The 20,506-nt window shown below is 36.8% G+C and overlaps 1 protein-coding gene across 18 annotated transcripts in view; it reads left to right on the top strand.

Moving 5' to 3' along the window:
- The window catches only part of DST (dystonin), a 482,223-nt gene that overhangs the window by 227,166 nt on the left and 234,551 nt on the right, over positions 1–20,506 (top strand). For all 18 annotated transcript variants that reach the window (NM_001133823.2, XM_054556951.2, XM_054556941.2 and 15 more), the window contains 3 exon segments: positions 14,613–14,702; positions 16,997–17,074; positions 19,244–19,336. In NM_001133823.2, coding sequence (NP_001127295.2) covers positions 14,613–14,702; positions 16,997–17,074; positions 19,244–19,336 — 261 coding nt within the window.

Here is a 20,506-nt window from a genome sequence, read left to right as displayed (position 1 = left end):
TTAATTCTTGTTGAATTTTGACAGATACAAATATTTTTCATGTGTGAACACTGCTGTCACTCCATTTTTTCAAAAGGAGTGTGACTAAAATATTTTTTTAAATCTCAGCTTTATTGAGATAATTTACATATTATAAAATTCATTTAAGTGCTTAATTGAACAATTTTTAGTAAATTTATAGAATTATGCAACTGTTACCATAGCCTAATTTTAGAACATTTTCCTTACCCCAAAAAGAAACCTTGTACCCATTTGTCCTGTTTCTCCCCTGCCTCCAGCTGTAGACAACCCCTGATAAAGTTTCCATATCAGTGGATTTGTCTTTTCTGGATATTTCACATAAACAGAATCATCTATGTTGTTTTCTGTCTGGTTTCTTTTAGTTAGCATAATATTTTTGAGGTTCATCCATGTTGTGGTATGTATCTTCCTTCGTTCCCTTTTATTGTCAATTAGTATTCCATTCTATAGATAGATCACATTTTATGTGTCCACCTAACAGTTGATGGACATCTGTTTTTTTTGCCACTTTTTGACTCTTGTGAACAACGCTGCTATAAACATAAATGTGCAAGACTTTGTGTAGACACGTTTTTATTTATTTTGCACATTTCTCTAGAAATGGAATTGTTGGGTCATATGGTAGATCTAGTTTAACATTTCAAGAAGCCTCCAAATTATTTTCCAAAATGATTGCATCATTTCACCTTTCCACTAGCAATGTTTAAGGATTCCAGTTTTTCTGCATTCTTGTTAACACTTGTCATTGTCTTTGATTTTAGCAATCCTAGAAGGTGTGAAGTGCTAGCTCATTTTAATTTTAATTTTAATTTTGCTAATGACTAATAATGTTGAGCATCTTTTCATGTGATTATTGGCCATTTGTATACATTCTTTGGTGAGATGCCTGTTCAGATCTTTGCCTATTTTTGTTTTTTATTTTTTGAGATGAGGTCTTGCTCTGTCACCTAGGATAGGGTACAGTGGCATGATCATAGCTCATTGCAGCCTCAAACTTCCACCATAGCCTCCCAAGTAGCTGGAACTACAGGCACATACCATCACACCTGACTATTTATTTATTTATTTATTTACGACAAGGTTTCACTATGTTGCCCAGACTGGTCTCAAACTCATCTCAAACAATTCTCCCACCTAAGCCTCCTGAGTGTAACTAACTGCTCAGTGGACTCTTCTTGCCTGCTGCCTAGATAGAGCCAATTTATCAAGGCAGGGGAATTGCAATAGAAGAGTTTTATACATGTAGAGCCAGCAAAACAGGAGACTGGTGTTTTATTATTACTCAAATCAGTCTTCCCCAGAATTCGGAGGCTTGGGGTTTTCAAGGATAGCTTGGGGTTTTCAAGGATAGCTTGAGGGAAGAGAGGGAGTTGGCTAGACAATGGGTGCTTTCTGCTGATTGGTTGAGAGTGCTATCATAGGGCTGTTGGAAATGGTCCTTATGAACCTGTGTCACTTCTGGGTGGAGCCAAAATAGTAATTGGTAGGTTCAGGTGGAGCCAGCAGTTGTCAGATATGCAAAAAACCTGAAAAGACATCTCAAAAGGCCATCTTAGCTTCTGCAATAGTGATGCTATCTGCAGGAGTAATTGGGGAAGTTGCATATCTTACGACCTCTGGAATAATGATGGGTAATCATTTATGTCTGTACCTTAGCAGAATTTAGACTCCTCTCATCCCTTAGTCTGGTGGTCTGTCATTAGCTTTACAAAGGCAGTTAGTTGAATTTGGGGGAATGGCTATTATCATTTAAACCAGGGGTTCCCAACCCCTGGGCCACAGACCAGTTTCTGTATATGGCCTGTTATAGCAGGAGGTGAGTGGCGAGTGAACAAGCATAATCACCTGAGCTCCACCTCCTGTCAGATCAGCAGTGCCATTAGATTCTCATAAGAGTGTGAACCCTATTGTGAACTGTGCTTGCCAGGGATCTAGGTTGCATGCTTATTTATTTATTTATTTATTTATTTATTTATTTATTTATTTGAGATGGAGTCTCGCTCTGTTGCCCAGGCTGGAGTGCAGTGGCATGATCTCGGCTCACTGCAAGCTCTGCCTCCCGGGTTCACACCATTCTTCTGCCTCAGCCTCCCGAGTAGCTGGGACTACAGGCACCTGCCACCACGCCTGGCTAATTTTTTTGTATTTTTTTAGTAGAGACGGGGTTTCACCCTGTTAGCCAGGATGGTCTGGATCTCCTGACCTCGTGATCCGCCCGCCTCAGCCTCCCAAGGTGCTGGGATTACAGGCTTGAGCCACTGTGCCCGGCCGGTTGCATGCTTCTTATAAGAATCTAACACCTGATGATCTGAGGTGAAACAGTTTCATCCTGAAACCATCCCCACCACCCTGACCCTGGTCTGTGGAAAAATTGTCTCCCATGAAACCAGTCCCTGGTGCCAAAAATGTAGGGGGCCACTGATTTAAATTATAAACTAAATGTCTCCCAATAATTAAGGGCAGTTTGAAGGCTGGACTGCCCAGTTTGGTGGGGTTGGTTAGATCTGATCTCTTTCACTACCATAATTTTCTTACTCACATAATTTTCACAAAGGCAGTTTCATGAGTAGCTGGGATTACAGTTGTGAGCCATCACCTCCGGTTCTCTTTGCCTATTTTTAGATTGGATTTAAATGCTCTTATTGTTAAGTTTTCAAAAAATAATGTATGCTTTTGGTATCATATATAACAAATCTTTGCCTGACTCAAGGTTATAAAGATTTACTGCCATGATTTTATCTAACAATTGTGTAGTTTTAGCTGTTACATCTAAGTCTATGATTCATTTTGTGGAAAAGGTTCAAACAAATGATTTTGCATAAGGGTATTCAGTTTCCCAGCATCATTTGTTGAAAAGGCTATCCTTTCTCCACTGAATTGCCTTTGTTCTTTTGTCAAACACCAGTTGTCCATAAATGTACAGGTCTATTTCTGGACTCTCTGTTCTGTTCCATTGATCTATATATCTATTTTTATTGAAAGTGTTTTGTTTTACGATTCATTATTAAGTCTTGAAATTTGATTTATCTAGACACTTTCCAGCCAGTCATTTACCAGACTTATTTAGATGGATAAGGGTTTTAGGGGTGGAGGGCAAGCTTCCTTTTTGCCCTCTTTGAAGATTTGCTGAAATGCTGACAACAGACAGATTCATAGGCGAAAAAGGCATACAGATTTATTTACGAATGCGTAGACTTGGAAGTCCTTCAAATATGAGACTCAAAGGAGGGCCAGATGGTTAGGGCTTATGTACCCACTTCACAGGGGAGAGGGAAGTGGGGGGGTATAGGAAATTTTAGAGGGGCAGTAAATGATTTTCAGGGGAAATAAATGAGTCCAAAGAACAATGGCCTGGGTACAAAGTTCCTCTGAGCTCTGGGGAAGCTGCTGGGAAGGTGAGGGGCAGAACTTCATTTGTCTGAACAGTAAGTTCAGATAAAGTCTTTTAGGTAATCTCTCTGAGCTGCCCTCAGAAGAATAGATGAAAAGTCTGTCTGGGCATGGTGATGACTTTTAATCTCTTCTCTTTTCTGTGGTTAGTCTTTCCTGGTTATTTGATGCAACTGCTAGAGAGAGGTCTTCAGGCAATTGCATTTCTTTTGGACAGAAATTTCCCTAGTCAGCTAAGGAAATTCTAGAGATCCTGCCTCCTTGCCCTTGGTGAGGAGTGGGAGAGAAACAAGAGAAGGTTAGAAAGTTAGGCAACTTCTAAAGACTTCCAATTTCTTCTATTCAAAGTGCTCAGCATGCCAAAGCACCATACTTTGGAGGTGTCATTCTGTGCTCCTTAATAGGGGAAATATTTAGGAGGCTTGGCATGCAGAAGTGGACATTTCTCTTCAATGTGTTAGTCATTCAGAAGCAATTTACTTAACTCCAACTGTGTGGCAGAACATGATGCCAGGCACTAACTCCAATAGATGCCAAGATGGGCCTTGGGGCAAACACAAATCCCCTGCTAGGAAGTCATTTGATGGGATTTGTGAATCCATTTCCTGAGTTTCTGTTTTTTTCCCCATGATCCGGCAGGCATTCAAGAGCCCACAGCTGAGTGCATGGCTAAGGTCAAATGCAAAGTGTAGGTGACTAATCTTTTATTTATTCAAGGAAAGTTCTTTGAATATCTACTATATGAAAGGCATTGTGTCAGACATTAAGCATTTGCAGTGAGGACTCAAGACAGGGCCCTTTCTTCTTAAGGAAATTATTAATACATTTATGTATATTGTCTACATAAAACTATTCTATAAGTAAAATGATGATTGGTGTACTGGTATAATCCAAAGAATATGGGAGTGCAGAAGAGGGAAACCATCACTGCCTGGATGACGTTAGAATTTGACCTAGTAGGAAAAGTAAGATTTCAGTAACTAGAGGAGGAGTGGGTGCAGGAAGGCATTTCAGGTAGAAGGAATACTGAGTTATCAGTAGAGAAATATCACAGCAGAGGTTTTAGAATGTGACCTCAAATATTGAGCAGACATTTTGTTTCAAAATCTCTCTTAGCTTTCAGGAATGGACATGAAGCTCTAGTTAGGGCACTGGGACCTGAGCATCTTCCAGTAAACCCATAGCTGTTATGTGGTTCACTTTCAGAAGTGTGGCCTCTGATTTGTTAGGTGTTACCTAGCTCTAGCCTGCTCTTGGTGAAACTTGTCACTTTAAAAGGGAGGGTGCTCAGACAGGGGTGGAGAGAAAATAACTTCCACTTAGATTTCAGCTTTAGTAAGAGACATCAGTGCAGTACCTCTTCTGTGACACTGGGCTTTTACAACTGGGAAAACTAGTTTTTGAGCATCTGTGGTCCAGAGATCTCTGTTGAGTAGACTAGAATCTGAAAGTTTGGCAGACTTATGATGTCATTTAGGAAGTGATCACTTTGAAACTTTTAATCCTCCTACAGAAAGTATATTTCTGTTGCAGAGATTAATTTAACAAGAGTGTATATAGCATCTGTCAAATTTTTAATTAAGTAATTAAAAGAATAAACCTGTATTTATAATTCCATTCCAAACATATCAGTTCCCCAGATATGATTTTGGGTGGTTTTATTTTAGAAAAATATGAATCGTGGTACTGGGGACCTGGAGTGTCATCTGGATTTAAGGAAACATTCTTTGACAGGGAAGAGAGGTGTTAAGCATCAGAACGGATTGTAGCAGTGGCAGTGGTATCTCATCATCTGGGGGTGTCTTTAAAAATAGTTTTAGTGTTCCTCTCCTTGTGTCAGTTGTCTTAATCATAATCCTGGGTTATTTCAAAGGTTTAATGAAGAGGATGCAACCAGTTGCTCTCAGTTGTTTATTTGCAAGGACCCGAGGAAATGAGCTTATGTTTAAAGAGGAGTGAATTAGTTTGCATATAAAGTATCTGAAAATATCAGAGTATCGCCAAAGCCTTAAAACTATAAAATATGCTATAAAGAGACTCCTAGATTTTCCAGTCCTTGAAACTTGAAAAAAAGAGATGAAGCAACCACTTGTGTCATGCCTATCCTAATCTCTCACCTTAGGAAATAATGCTCTGAAAGGGACACCAGGAAGTGCCCATGATGGCATGACCAGAAGGTGTCTGCACTCCTGGCTGGCTGCACCTTTCCTGGAGCTGTATCTACCAGTGGATTCTGTTACCTGCCCAGCACTAACCCCGCTCTATGAGGACCTTGCTTCCTCTCGAGTCTGCAGCCTGACTCATATTGTAACCATTCCAGCAAGTGGCTCACTGTTCGGTTAAGGACAGAGCCGTGTAAGACATTATCCAGGAAGTAGATGAAGTTAATTTTTGAGGTTCAGGTAGTTCTTTGAGAGAGAGAGAGAGAGAGAGAGTGTGTGTGTGTGTGTGTGTGTGTGTGTGTGTGTGTGTGTGTGTTGAGATTATAGGTCAGGCATTGACAACCTATAGCTCATTTGACAAAAGCCCCAAAAGACATGATTCAGCTCAGAAGTATTCAGGGCAGTTGCCACAACCAGCACTTTAATCAGAATTGCAAAGTAGTTGAAATTTTTATTTGTCACATCCTTATATTCCTTTTCTGATGCTTCTCTCCCCACTCACCAGCTGCCCAGGGTCTTCAGACTGCCTTTTACCTGGAATCATACCATGCCCTGCACTGCAGTGCTACTCCCCCTACATGTTATTCCATCTTATCACCAACCATGATTAAGATTTCTTTGAAACCAGTGATAGGTAGGTATAAAGAGAAAGTCAGTCTGGTAAAGTGACCTTGTGTTAGAAGCAGATGACTTGAGAGGTTGCTGTATATGTCCCAGGAGCTCTCTTTTTTTGTTGTTGTTTCAAAGACAGAATGCTTTTACTTGAATACATTTCTAACTTTATAATGATCAATTTGAATCTGATTTATGAATTTGGTATAACATTACAAGAGAGTCATTAGCTGGGAGGATTTGATGAGGAAATACACATTTTTTGAACTAGTGTGAATTTTGATCATGGATATAAATTTAAATAAAACTAATTTAAAATTATTTAAAATAACCTTTGCATGATTTTTATTTTAAAGTATTTACAATTCTGTTTTAAAAGCTTTTCAGTAAAAGCTGGAATTTAAAAATATAGTGGAATCTCTTTAAAACAGTGGTGGTAAAGGATAAGACTGTAATGGTGTCATTATAGACTACCTGTGTGAAGCAGACTTTGTTACACCTAGTTATATTTTTTAAGTCATGGCACACAGATGAACTATGTCTAATTAGCTATTAGTATTATAATAGCATTCTACTTCGTTGTCATTATTTGTCTTTATATTACAACCACACATTTTCACTTATTTCCATCAAAATTTTGTTTCCTTGATTAGGTTTTCTCGTTAGACATGTTAAGTGATTATGACCCTTGCTTTCCCAGCTTTTTCTTTCTTTTGCCCAAATTATGAGAAAGTAGGAGGAGTAGGAAAAAGGTGAGCATAATAAGGATGTGGATTGGTTTTTCCTCTTTTCCTTATGCTGGTGTTAAAAATTGCTCTTGACATAGTAGTATTTACCATGATTTTTTTGAGGTGAAAAAGAGTTTAAAGAAAGATTTATGTAAGTAATGAGCTAGGAGGATATTTGAAAAACCTGTAAAAGGTAGTGCCCATATTCTCCTGCCAAACAGACAGAATACTGGAAAGAAGCATCCTTAGTCTTATCTAAAATACCTCCTCCTATTTTTAAAAGATTGCACAATAATATTTATTAGCTGTTCTTCTCTCTCTCATATGTGGAATGGGTAATGCTGATGCCTTTACAAGCCAATGCTCGTTTGTTAGACATTGTAGTATGGAGTTTGTCTAGAATACATCTTTAATAATCTGTCCAAGGAACTGGACAGATACCAAAAAAGATATACTATGCAGAGTATATTGATTTCTGAATTTATTTCTTCCTTTCAGTTACATTATAATTGCCCCACACCAAGATTTGTACAGCTATGCAAGAGATGAAAAATCTACAGGTTCAGGGGAAAATGTGAGCAAAAATAGATTTTTTATCTGTTTTCTTGATATTAAAAGGGAAGATAGGAAAGATAGAGACCTAAACTCAAACCAAACTAGAACCAACCAACCCTAACCTCAGACTGTTACAGAAAAGTTACCTATTTAAAAATATTTAAAAATTGAAATAGCCTTTTAAAAAGGTAACTGCAACCATGGCGAAACTGTATAGAAGAGAATAAAAAATACCTAGGTGAAACAGTGACTAAAATACCCCAAATCTTAAAGTGTTTATCTGTAATATATTAATAAATGTTTTTATTTTATTCAACTACCTAGTTCCATCTTGTGGTGAAAGACTAGGAAAGGCCATTCAGTTTTTGCATTTTAATTGATTATAGATTGTCTACCCAAAAGCTAAAAAGAGAAGCCTTCTTTGTCAAGGAGTGAATCAGATCCAAAGAAGTAGACACATTATTTGTACCGCCTAGTGCCAATGTTGATTAAAAAAAAAAATCTCTCTATTATTTTATCCATTAATACCTTAAGATGTGTAACTAATACCTTTTTTTTCATAGTTTAAAAATAACTTAAAGGAGATGAATTCTATGTGGCCTTAATGTTGACTTAACGTAGTACCTTAAAAAACCATAACCACCTTTTTGTCATGCCAAATAAGGATATTTCCCTGTTCTACTTAACGGCACCAATTTCGAATTTATAATAATTTAGGTAGAATGTGAATTGTAGTTTTATTCTTTCACAACTCCTGAAGAAGTAGTACTGAAATAAATTTGTAATGAAAAAACAACTTAAGATAAGGCAGCTACCTAAGATAATACAATGTTTTTGAGCATTTTTTTGTGTATTTTAAAAGTGTTAATTTTCTTATCAATAATTAATATGTTAATATATTGATATTTATGTTACCTCTATTTTTTCAAGTAGGCGGTCTAAGGAACTCTCCCAGGAGAACCTGACAGCTTTTTTTTTATGAACGTACTTGTTTGATGTAAAAAAATTGCATTGAAAAATATTTTAATTTATAATTTTCACTAAAGCAGACTATCCTTCTTCTCATCACCCAGTTAGTGTAAGCCAGTGAGGCGATCTCATTTGGGACAAGCCTTCTTTTATTATTTATGTTTCTTTCTCAAGATAGCTGATTGTTTTCCAGAATACTGTATCCTTTAGATATAGAACTTCTTTAGGAGCGGACTGTGAACCCTTTATGTGGCTGATGTTTTGCTCCCTGCTGCAGAGCACACTAGGATGCCTGCATTTTACCCAAGGTTCATTAATGGAATGTCTCTTCCAGTTTCCTTTTTTTCCTGAGGGACCTTTCCTCTATTATTGTGTACAGATTGGGCTCTTGATTTTACCTGTGATTGATTTGTTTTTGCTTAAGATAATAGTTTACAGGGAAGCTTTTATATTGGTCAGAGATATTATGGCCTCATTCTGTTTAAAATTCGTAGTTTTCTTTGCGTAGGAAAAGTTCAAGCTTCTTAACCTGGGATATAAAGCGTCTATGTCCACCGGCACATCGTTCCAGCCTCATCTTCCACCTCATGCTTCATTGACTTCACCACTGCTTTCCTTCCTTGCAACTCATATGTAGTTTTGTGTGTCCTTGCCTTTTTCCTTTGTTCTTGCTCCTCCCTCCACCTGGAACATTCCCATCTTCTTTGCTGGGAAGACCTCAGACTGGATTAAGCTCCTTATAGCTTCCTGAGTGTGCTCTGAATGCATTTATTTTATACTGCAATTTCTTGCCTAAATTTCTTTCATTTCAGATTACAGGTTTCAAGAGGTGGCACTCTTATTATTCATCTTTATACCCATAGAAGTTAAAGGATACCCTGGCATATGACAGATGAATGCTTAATAAATAGTTTGTGACCTGAATTGAATTGCAGCTAAACAATAGTAATATGTTTAAATAATAGGAAGTCAAATTTTTGTGAAACTTGTCTAGATTAACATCAACCACTATAATGTTAGACTTTTAAAAAAGGAAGTTTGAACATTCAGCAAGCAGCTATATAATGATTCTGTTTTCTTCGAAGTTGAATTTGATTTAGCCTATATAAAACCAAACAATTATAGGTTAACAAAAGGAAATTTTCAGTGTAGTATTTTTGATCAGTTAAGCCATTTAGGTAATACAGACCTGGCATGAACTAATGTGTTCTCACTCCAAAATAAATTGGAAATATTGACCATGTCATCGCTAGGATCTTGTTTAGAATTTTTGTTGCCCATAGAATGTTTTCTAGTCTATTTTTCTTTCTTGAGATATTAAGTAAAAGATTAGTGCCCCCTAGAGGTAAACTCTAGGTGCAATGCTGTGTACATATTTTTTTTAAGTACTGCAAAATTCTACGAGAATTGGGTGAAATACAGAAAATGCTGTATCACCCTTGTTATGTAATTCAAGTTATGTAAGTTAATCCCAGAGTATTTCATAGTGCTTTTACTTTGCTCATCACTTTCTCTAGCAGTATTGATCCAGACAGTTTTTTGTCCCATAGGGAGAACGTATCCAAAAAGAGAAGGAATGCTTTATTAAAAACTGAAAATGGAATGTTAGGGATATTGACGGTTAGTATAGTCGTCTGTGAAGGACAGTTACCAGGCCCAATGCCTATGACTCACTCCTGGGGTAAAATAAAAGCTTTTCTATGTAGGTTTAGCTGTCTAATTTCCCTTCTTTTCTTTCCCTTAAATTTCTTGCTAGATCAGATTGGAACCCCAATTCTTTCCCCTCAGTTCATTCCCGACCACCCTTTACACATAGTGTTGATTTTTAATTTTTAATAGCATCCTCTTTTATTCCATTCATTTGTGCTGAGGAAACTGACCCAGTATTATAAGGTACTTAGGACAAGGTTAGGCATCTAGTAGTAACTCATGGTGTGTGTGTTTTTGTTTATTATTGTTAGTGACATTTGCTTTTCGGAAAATGATATCTTATATTTTGTAGGACATTTTCCATATACAGTATTTCTGTGGACCCTCAGAATAATCAGCTGAGACAGGAAAAGCAGGCAGTATTGGGGATAGCCAGTGTCTTTGGATTTTTTCAAGCATTATAGAAGTTAAATTAGTTTATTTCTGCATTTTCTTCTAAAATTCTTAAGAAATTAAGCCATAAGTCTTAAGAGTAGCTTTTATTTTATACATTTTCTAAGTTGACAGGTCACTGATTTTTTAAAATGATAATAATTTGATTTAAAGATTACAGACTTTTTGTTCTCTAGGTTGAACTAGGAGTTTTCTGTTTTCCAACCTTTATTTTAAACATTAAAAAAACCTGAAGCCTAGAGAGTTTAGGCTGTTGGTACAAATTCATAAGGCCAGGGTCAGAAGCAGGACTAAAATGCCTTTTTCCTTATCACAGGTTTTCTCTTTTCCTAATTTAGAGGGAGTCTCGCTCTTTTGCCCAGGCTGGAGTGCAGTGGCATGATCACAGCTCACTGCCACCATGCCCAGCTAACTTTTTGTATTTTTAGTAGAGATGGGGTTTTACCATCTTAGCCAGGTTGGTCTTGAACTCCTGATCTCATGATCCACCCACCTTGGCCTCCCAAAGTGCTAGGATTACAGGCATGAGCCACCACCCCCCAGCCTTCTTTTCCTAATTTAGATTTGCATGGCTTAATATTATTATTTTCCTTCTCTAAACATGTCTGTTTTAATTTTTCTTTGTTGTCACATAAATACGATGGTAGCAAATAACACCTGGTTTTGGAAAGTTTCCCTTATGTAGAGGGTTTTGTTCAGTCTGGCAAGTCAAGTTGTGAAATTGCCTTCCTATGAGATAAGTGTTCAGAATCACACCCCATCTTTAACTGTCCTGGAGTGAGAAAGACACAAGAAGTGGAATATAGAGTGAAATATGAGTCTGGTAGAGTGTAGGCATAGTGGACCAGAGAGCACAGAATTCTCAGCACTATTATACTCCTGGAAGGCCCCAACGCAATCATGTGCTTGGATTCTACTGTCCTTCTGTGTACTGAGGATATCAGACCTGCACAATAAAGCCATTTATTTTGAGAGACGAAGCAGCTGGCTGAGGATCAGGAGCTGTATAATATTGTTTATATAAATATAATCTTTTAGTGTTCCCATTCAGGCCCTTTTAGAGTTTGGCTGCTTTCTGGTTATATTGAAGATACACTGAGAAGTACATAGATTTAGATGTGTTAATGTACATGACATTCACAAGCTTAGCTTTTCTGCCTTGTTTTTAAGTAGGTCTTAGCCTTATAAATTCAAGCTTGTGCCTTAGAACGGGACTGGGTGAATTCTTACAGTGCTCTAATACAAGAGTCCCCAACCCCCAGGCCACAGACAGGTACTGGTCCGGTCCATGGCCTGTTAGGAAGTGGCCTGCACAGCAGGAGGCGAGCATTGGGCCAGCCAGCCTTAACACCTGAGCTCCACCTCCTGTCAGATCAGTGATGGCGTTAGATTCTCATAGAAGCGTGAAACCTATTGTTTTGTTTGTTTTTTGAGACAGAATCTCACTCTGTTGCCCAGGCTAGAGTGCAGTGGCATGATCTCGGCTCACTGCAACCTCCGCCTCATGGGTTCGAGTGATTCTCCTGCCTCAGCCCCCCAAGTAGCTGGGATTACAGGCATACACCACATTGCCCGGCTATTTTTTTTTTTTTATTTTTAGTAGAGATGGGTTTTGCCTTGTTGGCCAGGCTGGTCTCGAACTCCTGACCTCAAGTGATCCACCCACCTCGGCCTTTCAAAGTGCTGGGGATTACAGGTATGAGCCACCACATGGCTGTGAACTCTGTTGTGAACTGTGCATGTGAGGGATCTAGGTTGTGCTCTCCTTATGAGAATCCAATGCCTGATGATCTGAGGTGGAACAGTTTCATCCCAAAACCACCCTCCCCTGCATCTGTGGAAAAACTGTCTCCCATGAAACCAGTCCATGAGTAGGAAATTGCAGTATTAGTACTCATTTCCCTAAGTGCTTATCTGTTCGCATACATATCATGCATGTAATATGTTCCTGAAGAGGCCCTTGAAAATTGATTCATCTCTGAAATACAGTTGAGAAGTTGAGAGAGTTGTCATTTCATGGTATCTCAAGGTAAATATTCTAATTGAATGGATAATTCTTTTGTAACTTATTTGGTTATTTACAGGTTTTTCTTTCTTTCTTTTTTTTTTTTTGAGACGGAGTCTCGCTCTGTCACCCAGGCTGGAGTACAGTGGCTTGATCTCGGCCCACTGCAACCTCCGCCTCCTGAGTTCAAGTGATTCTCCTGTCTCAGCCTCTCAAGTAGCTGGGATTACAGGTGACTGCCACCATGCGTGGCTAATTTTTGTATTTTTAGTTGAGACGGGGTTTCACCACGTTGGCCAGGCTGGTCTCAAACTCCTGACCTCAGGTGATTTATCCACCTGCCTTGGCCTCCCAAAGTGCTGGGAGTACAGGTGTGAGCCACTGCGCCTGGCTGTATTTACAGGTTTTTCTAAACAAGGATTGCTTAAAATGTGTTATAACATTTTTTGGGGGGAAATAAAATATTTTTAAACTTTGTCTTACTTTGGTATTATGACATCAGAGATTCAACTGATATTCCTTGGAAATTAGGAAATCAAAATAAAATGTCAGTTTGTAAAGATGGAGACTTGGTTAAAAGTAATTTGATTTGCCTTCAGTTTTGCTGTCATTTCAAAGGTACTATTGACATGAACAGTTACTTTGTGGTAGAGCTATTGAGCCTAAGCTTAGTATTTATATTACTTGTAGTTAATTATGCCTAGATGGGTAATTGAATATTAAAAGGTTCTGTGACTTATGTAAACAGTGCCAGAACACTGGATGTAAAAGCTGGTAAATTTGATAAGAAATTCCTAAGGGAACTTTTTCTTCATCAATCAAAAACATTTTCTGACACTAACAAAAGATATTGTAAAACACATATATAGAGAGAGTCAACTAAGATAATAAAGTTTTATGGGATTTAAACTATTTTTGGGGACTGAGAGACTTACCATAAAAGTTTGCTTCCAGTTTTCATTAGGCCTCTTCCTGTGTTTGTGTTTGTGTAGTTATATAGTTTTGATCATAAGTTTAGATCTTTTCATTATTTTGTGCTATATACTCACTTGACATTTTGGAAGTGCAAAGGAGTTGGATTCATTTGTATACAGGGCTTGTGCCATGGGTGAAGTAGGTGGGATTCTGGTTCCTGCCTCTTTCTGGCCCACTTCTTAGGCTCCTTTCATGGGAGCAGCCCAGAATCACTGAAAGGCGAGAAAATGGAAATGTACCAGTCCACTGTGGAACAGCCATCTTAATAGCCTGCTTTGGCCTGCTTTGACATTTGTCTGTCCAACACAAACCTTGCAGTGGGCCATGTGGTTACTAGAGCTATCCCTACTTGGCAGACTGAACAAAGCTTTTGGGAAATCTTTGGTGGTTTGGGTTCTAAAATCACAGGCTTCTAAATCAGGCCTGTGGAACGGGGAAGGCTGTTGTAGGTTGAGTGTTGATTTTGTGCTAGTGTTATTTAGTTTTGAAAATCTTCCATTATAAGAAGACTTACATTGTGCAGAGGAAGGGTTTGACAGAGGCCTTCTAACCTGACACATAAGGATTTCAAAAAAATTGTTTGAAATAATTATAGGCTCATAGGATATTGATAAAATAATATGTAGAGTCTCGTACTCTTCACCCAGCTCACGTCTATGGATTTCTAAAAAATTTTCGTCAGCATCCTTGATCCTGTTTTAGGCTAGAAGTAGAAGATCAGCTGCGGGGGTGAAAACTCTACCCTCTCATTAAGGTGGCACTGGTCACTGTATCGAGAATCATGAATAAAGTCAGGGCATTGCCCGTATTTGAAGAATTGTAACCCCATGTAGTAGTCCAGGCTTATGTTTGTTCTAATGTCTTAAAAATGTAATAATTTGAATTCTCTTTTTGAATTATTAATCTGAAATTCACTTTTAAGTTTTTAAATTAAATTTAGTTTTTAAGTAATAAGCATTTAAAAAATTTAAAAATAGGTGCATGAATGAGTACCATGTGAGGAATGTTTTCTGCTTGTCTCCTTTTTATGTTTAAGAACGTTAAGGATGATTCTGAGTTCTAGGACCCCAAATTTTGCTTTTCTCTTTGTAGGTTCGAAAACATGTGAATGATCTCTATGAAGACTTAAGGGATGGACACAATCTGATTTCTCTTTTAGAGGTTCTTTCAGGAGATACCTTGGTAAGTTTTAACTTTCTTATTTTATTTTGAAGAACGTGTAATCTTTTCTGCATAGGACCAGTGTGTTTTCAGTACAGACTATTCAGATTTTTGCAACATTCATCTTCTGAGCTATGAATTCTGCCTGAAAAAGAAGTTTTGGTTAGATTCCTAAGCATTTTCAAACTTCAAATGATGTGAATTTGAGAGATTGAAGCACTTTGATTACTTCACTTATATAATCAGTTCTATAATTAAAATACTATTTTTGTTCTTGCTTCTTTTTTACCTTTGGGTTTTTTTGCTTAGCAGAAGTTGGATGCATAATATAACCACATATTAAAAGACTTACAAATAGCAAGAAAATAAACATTGCTTTCTGAAAAATGGTCTAACCCATTCCGTAGGTGTCATTTTTTTTTTTGTGAACATTACTTCCTCTTCTTGTTACCTGTTCTCCTTCACTATGTTTTCTGTTCATGCTCTTCTTTTCATTTCTGGTCTGTCTTGTGTCTTTGCTGTCCTATCTTCTGTCTGTTATATTCATTAGCCAAGGGAGCGAGATTTTTTGAAGACCTTACGATTGGTGAGTGCAACAGAAGCATGCGAATATGAACAGCATGAGGATGTGGAGGATGAGGATAAGGGGGTAGGTGTCGCCCCCATAACTTGACTAACCTAGCCGTTCCCATGCGGTGAGCGCTAACCTGATAGAGAAGTAACTCCTGGGTTCAGGCTTCTTTTTAGAAAAGCATAGAAAGGGCCAAAACCCACACTGAGGTAGATGTGTGTGTACCAAAAAATTGGATAAAGGAAATATTTTCTCTTTAATTATCTTCAGAGAGCTAAAATGATTGAATTATTTATACATTACTGTGCATTGCATGGTAATTAAACAGACTTAAAGTACATGATGGCATTTTAGTTAAACAATTTTATATACATTGTATATAAACATCGAAATTTTACAAGTCTGCTAATTTTTGTGCAAATTCATTCAGTTTCTGGACATGATATTTCAAACATGGCAACTATTTATGAAAGAACTTAGGGAAATTTTTTTTAGTATTTAAGTTTCTGCTTTAAACCACACCTCTTGGCAATAGGTATTTGATGGACATGTTTTACCTCTCTAATATATCTCATGTATTTAAAAGGGAGATTTAAAAATCCAGTATTCCAATAGAACTCACAGAGCTGTTTAATCTCCATGACTCTTAGTTGACTGCAGCCTACCTTTGCAAGACAGACGTGCTTCTTCTTTCGTCTTCTACATACCTAGTGCCCCTTGATTTTACTGGAAATTGTGCTTTTGTTGGATCCAGTGGGTAAATTTATCAACATCGTTTCTACTTGTTATGCAGAGCTTACTTTTCCTTCTGTGGTGTGCTGTCTGTTTTATTATGGCACCTTTGGCTTCAGCAACCTATACATATTGAAGAAGCAAAGCTGTCAATTGTCTTTTTTCTTTTTTCCCTTTGGAAGATTTTATGTGATAAATTTCAGCTCCATTCTTTGTATTTTTGCTAAGCATTTCTCAGCTCTGTTTCCTTATGTTTTCCTTCTTGCTAACTTGTAACGTTTCTTAAGGGAAACGGCATTAAGGAAAATAATTCTCGTCTTTCACTTTTCCTGAGACTGAGAAAATAATTGTGTCCATCCCCAAGTAGTGTAAAACGAGTATAGAGTCCTTTCTAATTATCGTAGTGTCCACTTTTGTGAAAAAGCTAAAATAAAATAAAGAGGAAATATATGGTTTTAATTGGTTTTCTCTCTTTCTCTATCATGGCTAAGTAAACCTTCTCTGTCTTTCTCCTTCTTGGTGATTTTTATACTAACTGCATGCTACTTTATCTCATTTTCATTAATATGCCATATGTATATATATATGTGTGTGTGTGTATACAGTTATAAAAACCCTCTTGCTAATAGTGTTCAATAAGAAGGTAAAATGATGAATGATATTTAATTATTTTTGTGCCTCCATAGCTAAATAATTGTAGGCTAGCATTGTTTTATTACCAAATATTAAAAGTCTGTATATTCTGTAACATTTTCTCTTTTCCTTTTGTTTAAACAAAAAATTTGTCATAAAGTATATGTTTAAATAAAACATACTTGGAAAAAAATCCCTAATAGTTTACATTCAATCTCAGACAATATAAAGAAATTGAAACCTTCTTAGAAAATCTTATGGCCTTACCTAAATGGTAAATACTGTTTTGATATATTAAGATGAACAGAAAGTATATTTAAATCAGCATGGTCTGTGATAACAGAAACTCTTTTTTATACCTGCATTTTTCTGTTCTTAGCCCAGAGAAAAAGGTCGGATGCGTTTTCACAGACTACAGAATGTACAAATTGCACTTGACTATTTGAAAAGACGCCAGGTATGATGTTTTGAAAATACTGTAATCATATAAACATATGTTACTAATACATCTATGTAGAAACATGTCAAGGAATGACAAGGTTAAATTTGCCTGTGAATTGTAACCAGTAAGCTTGTGCTTTGGTGAAGCAAATATTTGAAAATGTTTTTAAACATTTGCTCCCAAGAAAACAAGTTAATAGTAGAGATAAGCCCAGAGGAATTATGAGTGACTACATTTCCATCTGTGTAAGAACTTCTGATTTTCTTTCTGTCTGAATTGGATTGCATTTGCCTAGGAAGTTAATGACATTTTAGTAGCAATAGAATGTTAAGAATGCCTATGAACAGTTCTTAATTGTGGGGAAGCAATGCTTTATTTTTTACACTTAGTATATAAAAATAGTTAATTTTTATAAAAATACTTTATATAATACTTTTAATTTAGTATAAGCATTTTTCATACTTAGTAGTGATAAGGCAATATGCTGTTTTTTATAAGTAGATAATATTGGATAATTTATGAGTAAAGATATAACAACATTTCTGACAATAGCCCCCAACTTGCTTGAGGTATCAGGAGAAATCATGGAAAAGAATTAATAATATATTGGATATGATCTTGATTTGGTGGCATTATGCGTTATGGTGTCATAGGCCAAAATATTAGTAATTTTTCAATTAGTACAAAAAAATGCAGGGGAGTTGAAAATTATTGAAGACAGTGAGAGTCAGAGGGGGCAGCAATTTTTTTTTTAAATAGTTTCAAAAAAAAGAAGAGGCTGTGTGTGGTGGCTCATGCCGGTAATCTCAACACTTTGGGAGGCTGAGGCGGGAGGGTCACTTGAGCCCAGGAAATTGAGGATGTGGTGAGCCATGATTGCAATATTGCGCTCCAGCCTGGGTAACAGAATGAGACCCTGTCTCAAAAAAAAAAAAAAAAAAAAAAAAAGGGCAAGAGAAAAAGGGGGAGAGGGAGAGGTAAACACTAGCTTTTATTGTTTCTTCATTATTATTCTTCAATATTATGAACATTAAAATGCTTTTCCCTATTAAATACTAGTAAATCCTCAGTGCTTAAATATTTTAAATGTTATTGTTGTTTGCTCATTATTCATCATTCTAGTGAAAGTTTCCAGATGGATACTTCTGAAATGTTTTCTGGCAGTATTTTGTCCAAGAAGTAAAATGTTAAATATCATAGTATATAATTCTCAGTATTTAAGTTCATGATATTAAATGATTTTGTCCAGGAAGTAAATGTTAGGGATCATCATTTGATTTATTTACCTGAATGTACAGTTTGACAGTTGATAAGCTTTAAGTCTGAGTATTATATTGTTTTAAAATATTTGAGCAGCCTTCCAAATACCCAGTGACTTATATATTTATGGCACATTGATAGCAAAATAATGCTAGTTATTTTAAAACCTTGTAATGGAAATTTGAGAAAATTGTTAGAATTGTTAGGATAGTTTCATACTTAATGGTAAAAGTAAAATAAAATTTATTTTTAAAAGACAAAATTATTTCTAAGTTTAAGATCTCAAATATTTAGGACTTCTCACTTGAGGAGTTGTAGTTTTGTATTGACAAGTGAATGCTTTTAGTACTTGCTCTAGAACAACAGTCCCCAACCTTTTTGGCAACAAGGACTGGTTTCATGGAAGACTATTTTTCCATGAACTGGGTGGTGGGAGGAGTGGGGGTTGTTTCAGCATATAACTGTTTCACCTCAGGTCATCAGTCATTAGATTTTTATAAGGAGTGTGCAACCTAGATCCCTCGAATGCACAGTTCACAAATAGGGTTTGCACCCCTATAGGAATCTAATGCAGTGGCTGATCTGACAGGAGGTGGAGCTCAGGTGGTAATGCTTCCTGGGCCGCTGCTCACCTGCTGCCATGCAGCCCAGTCCCTATCGTATAGGTTTGGGGATTAGGTTGGGGATCCCTGCTGTGGAAGACAAGAATGCAATAATACATACTTGCTCTTTCTTTGTTGTTACCATATGATTTGTAATATAAAATGATTGAGAATAAGGGTAAAACAGTATTTAGTTGACTACTGGTATTCAAATTATTCCATTTTTTCTTTGTATAATTTAGAATTGCTTTTATGTAGGTAAAGATAACTGGTTCAGGTTTGATAAACAGTTGGTTTTATCTCTTCTTCACATACAAAACAGGTGAAATTAGTGAATATTAGAAATGATGACATAACAGATGGAAATCCCAAATTGACTTTGGGATTAATCTGGACAATAATTTTGCACTTTCAGGTAAGCCCAAATTTTCTTAATTTCAGCATCTAATTGCTATTTTTCAGGTGGTTCATATGAAGGGTGAATGATGCATTCATGTTCTATGGAAGAAAAATAAATTTCAAGCTTCTTTCTTTAAGTAATATATTTGAATTGTTCTTTTAAGCAACATGCTGCTTGTGAATCTGGCAACTAGTTTCCTGTTCTTGATAAACTTAAATATAGTTTTAAAGACAATGTCTGTTATCTCAGAGTTGGAAGACATATTTCTTTTTATTGACTGGAGACACACTTTTTTTGCTCATTGGAAAGTGTTACCTGTTCTAGATACTTAAATGTTTTATGATTAGTCCTTATTTAGAATGTTTTTTATTAATACAGTTTCTTAGCTCTGTCAACTATTTCCTCCTTTGATAGACACTAGATGGCAGTATAATTATAAGGAGATGTGAAGAAGAAAAGTATTCATGTTTTATGCAGAGCTGTGCTTTCTCTCTTTAGATTTGAGGAAAGTGCAAATTTATTGACTCTGAATTATTATCTAATAAACCTGAGCCAACTGAGGACCGATTTTGATTTAGTTTTTGGGAAGTGATACATTAAAAAGAATCTTCATTTGATTTAAGGAGATTCCTAACTTTAGAACTTGCTTTAGTTTACTAACTGCTGGTCTGCTCAAGAAATGTTCTGCTACTAGAGGTGGGAAAGAGGGGGAAAAGGGCATGGGCTGAAAAACTACCTATTGGGTACTGTGCTCACTATGTGGGTGATGGGATCATCTGTACCCCAAACCTCAACATCACACAATATACCCATGTAACAAATCTGCACTTGTACCCCCTGAATCTAAAATAAAAGTTTAAATTATTAAAAAAACCCAGAAATGTTCTGTGTACAGCACAGAGCCTGACCCACAGTAGGCACTCAGTACATGTTACTGATTGATTACTGTACAGTTGGATCTTGAAGGAGGAAGTGATCGCTTGCCAGCTTCAAAAAGGACCTGGGGTTTTGAAACAAATCTGGTGAGGAATAAGACTTTTTTTTAAGGCTGGGCGCAGTGGCTCATGCCTGTAATCCTAACACTTTGGGAGGCCAAGGCGGGTGGATCATGAGGTCAGGAGATCGAGACCATCCTAGCTAACACGGGTGAAACCCCGTCTCTACTAAAAAATACAAAAAATTAGC

Source organism: Pongo abelii, chromosome 5, assembly GCF_028885655.2.
Source record: "Pongo abelii isolate AG06213 chromosome 5, NHGRI_mPonAbe1-v2.0_pri, whole genome shotgun sequence".
NCBI classification, from domain to species: Eukaryota; Metazoa; Chordata; class Mammalia; order Primates; family Hominidae; genus Pongo; species Pongo abelii.
The sequence above is the reverse complement of the archived record's forward strand: the minus strand, read 5'-3'. Positions and strand labels throughout refer to the sequence as shown.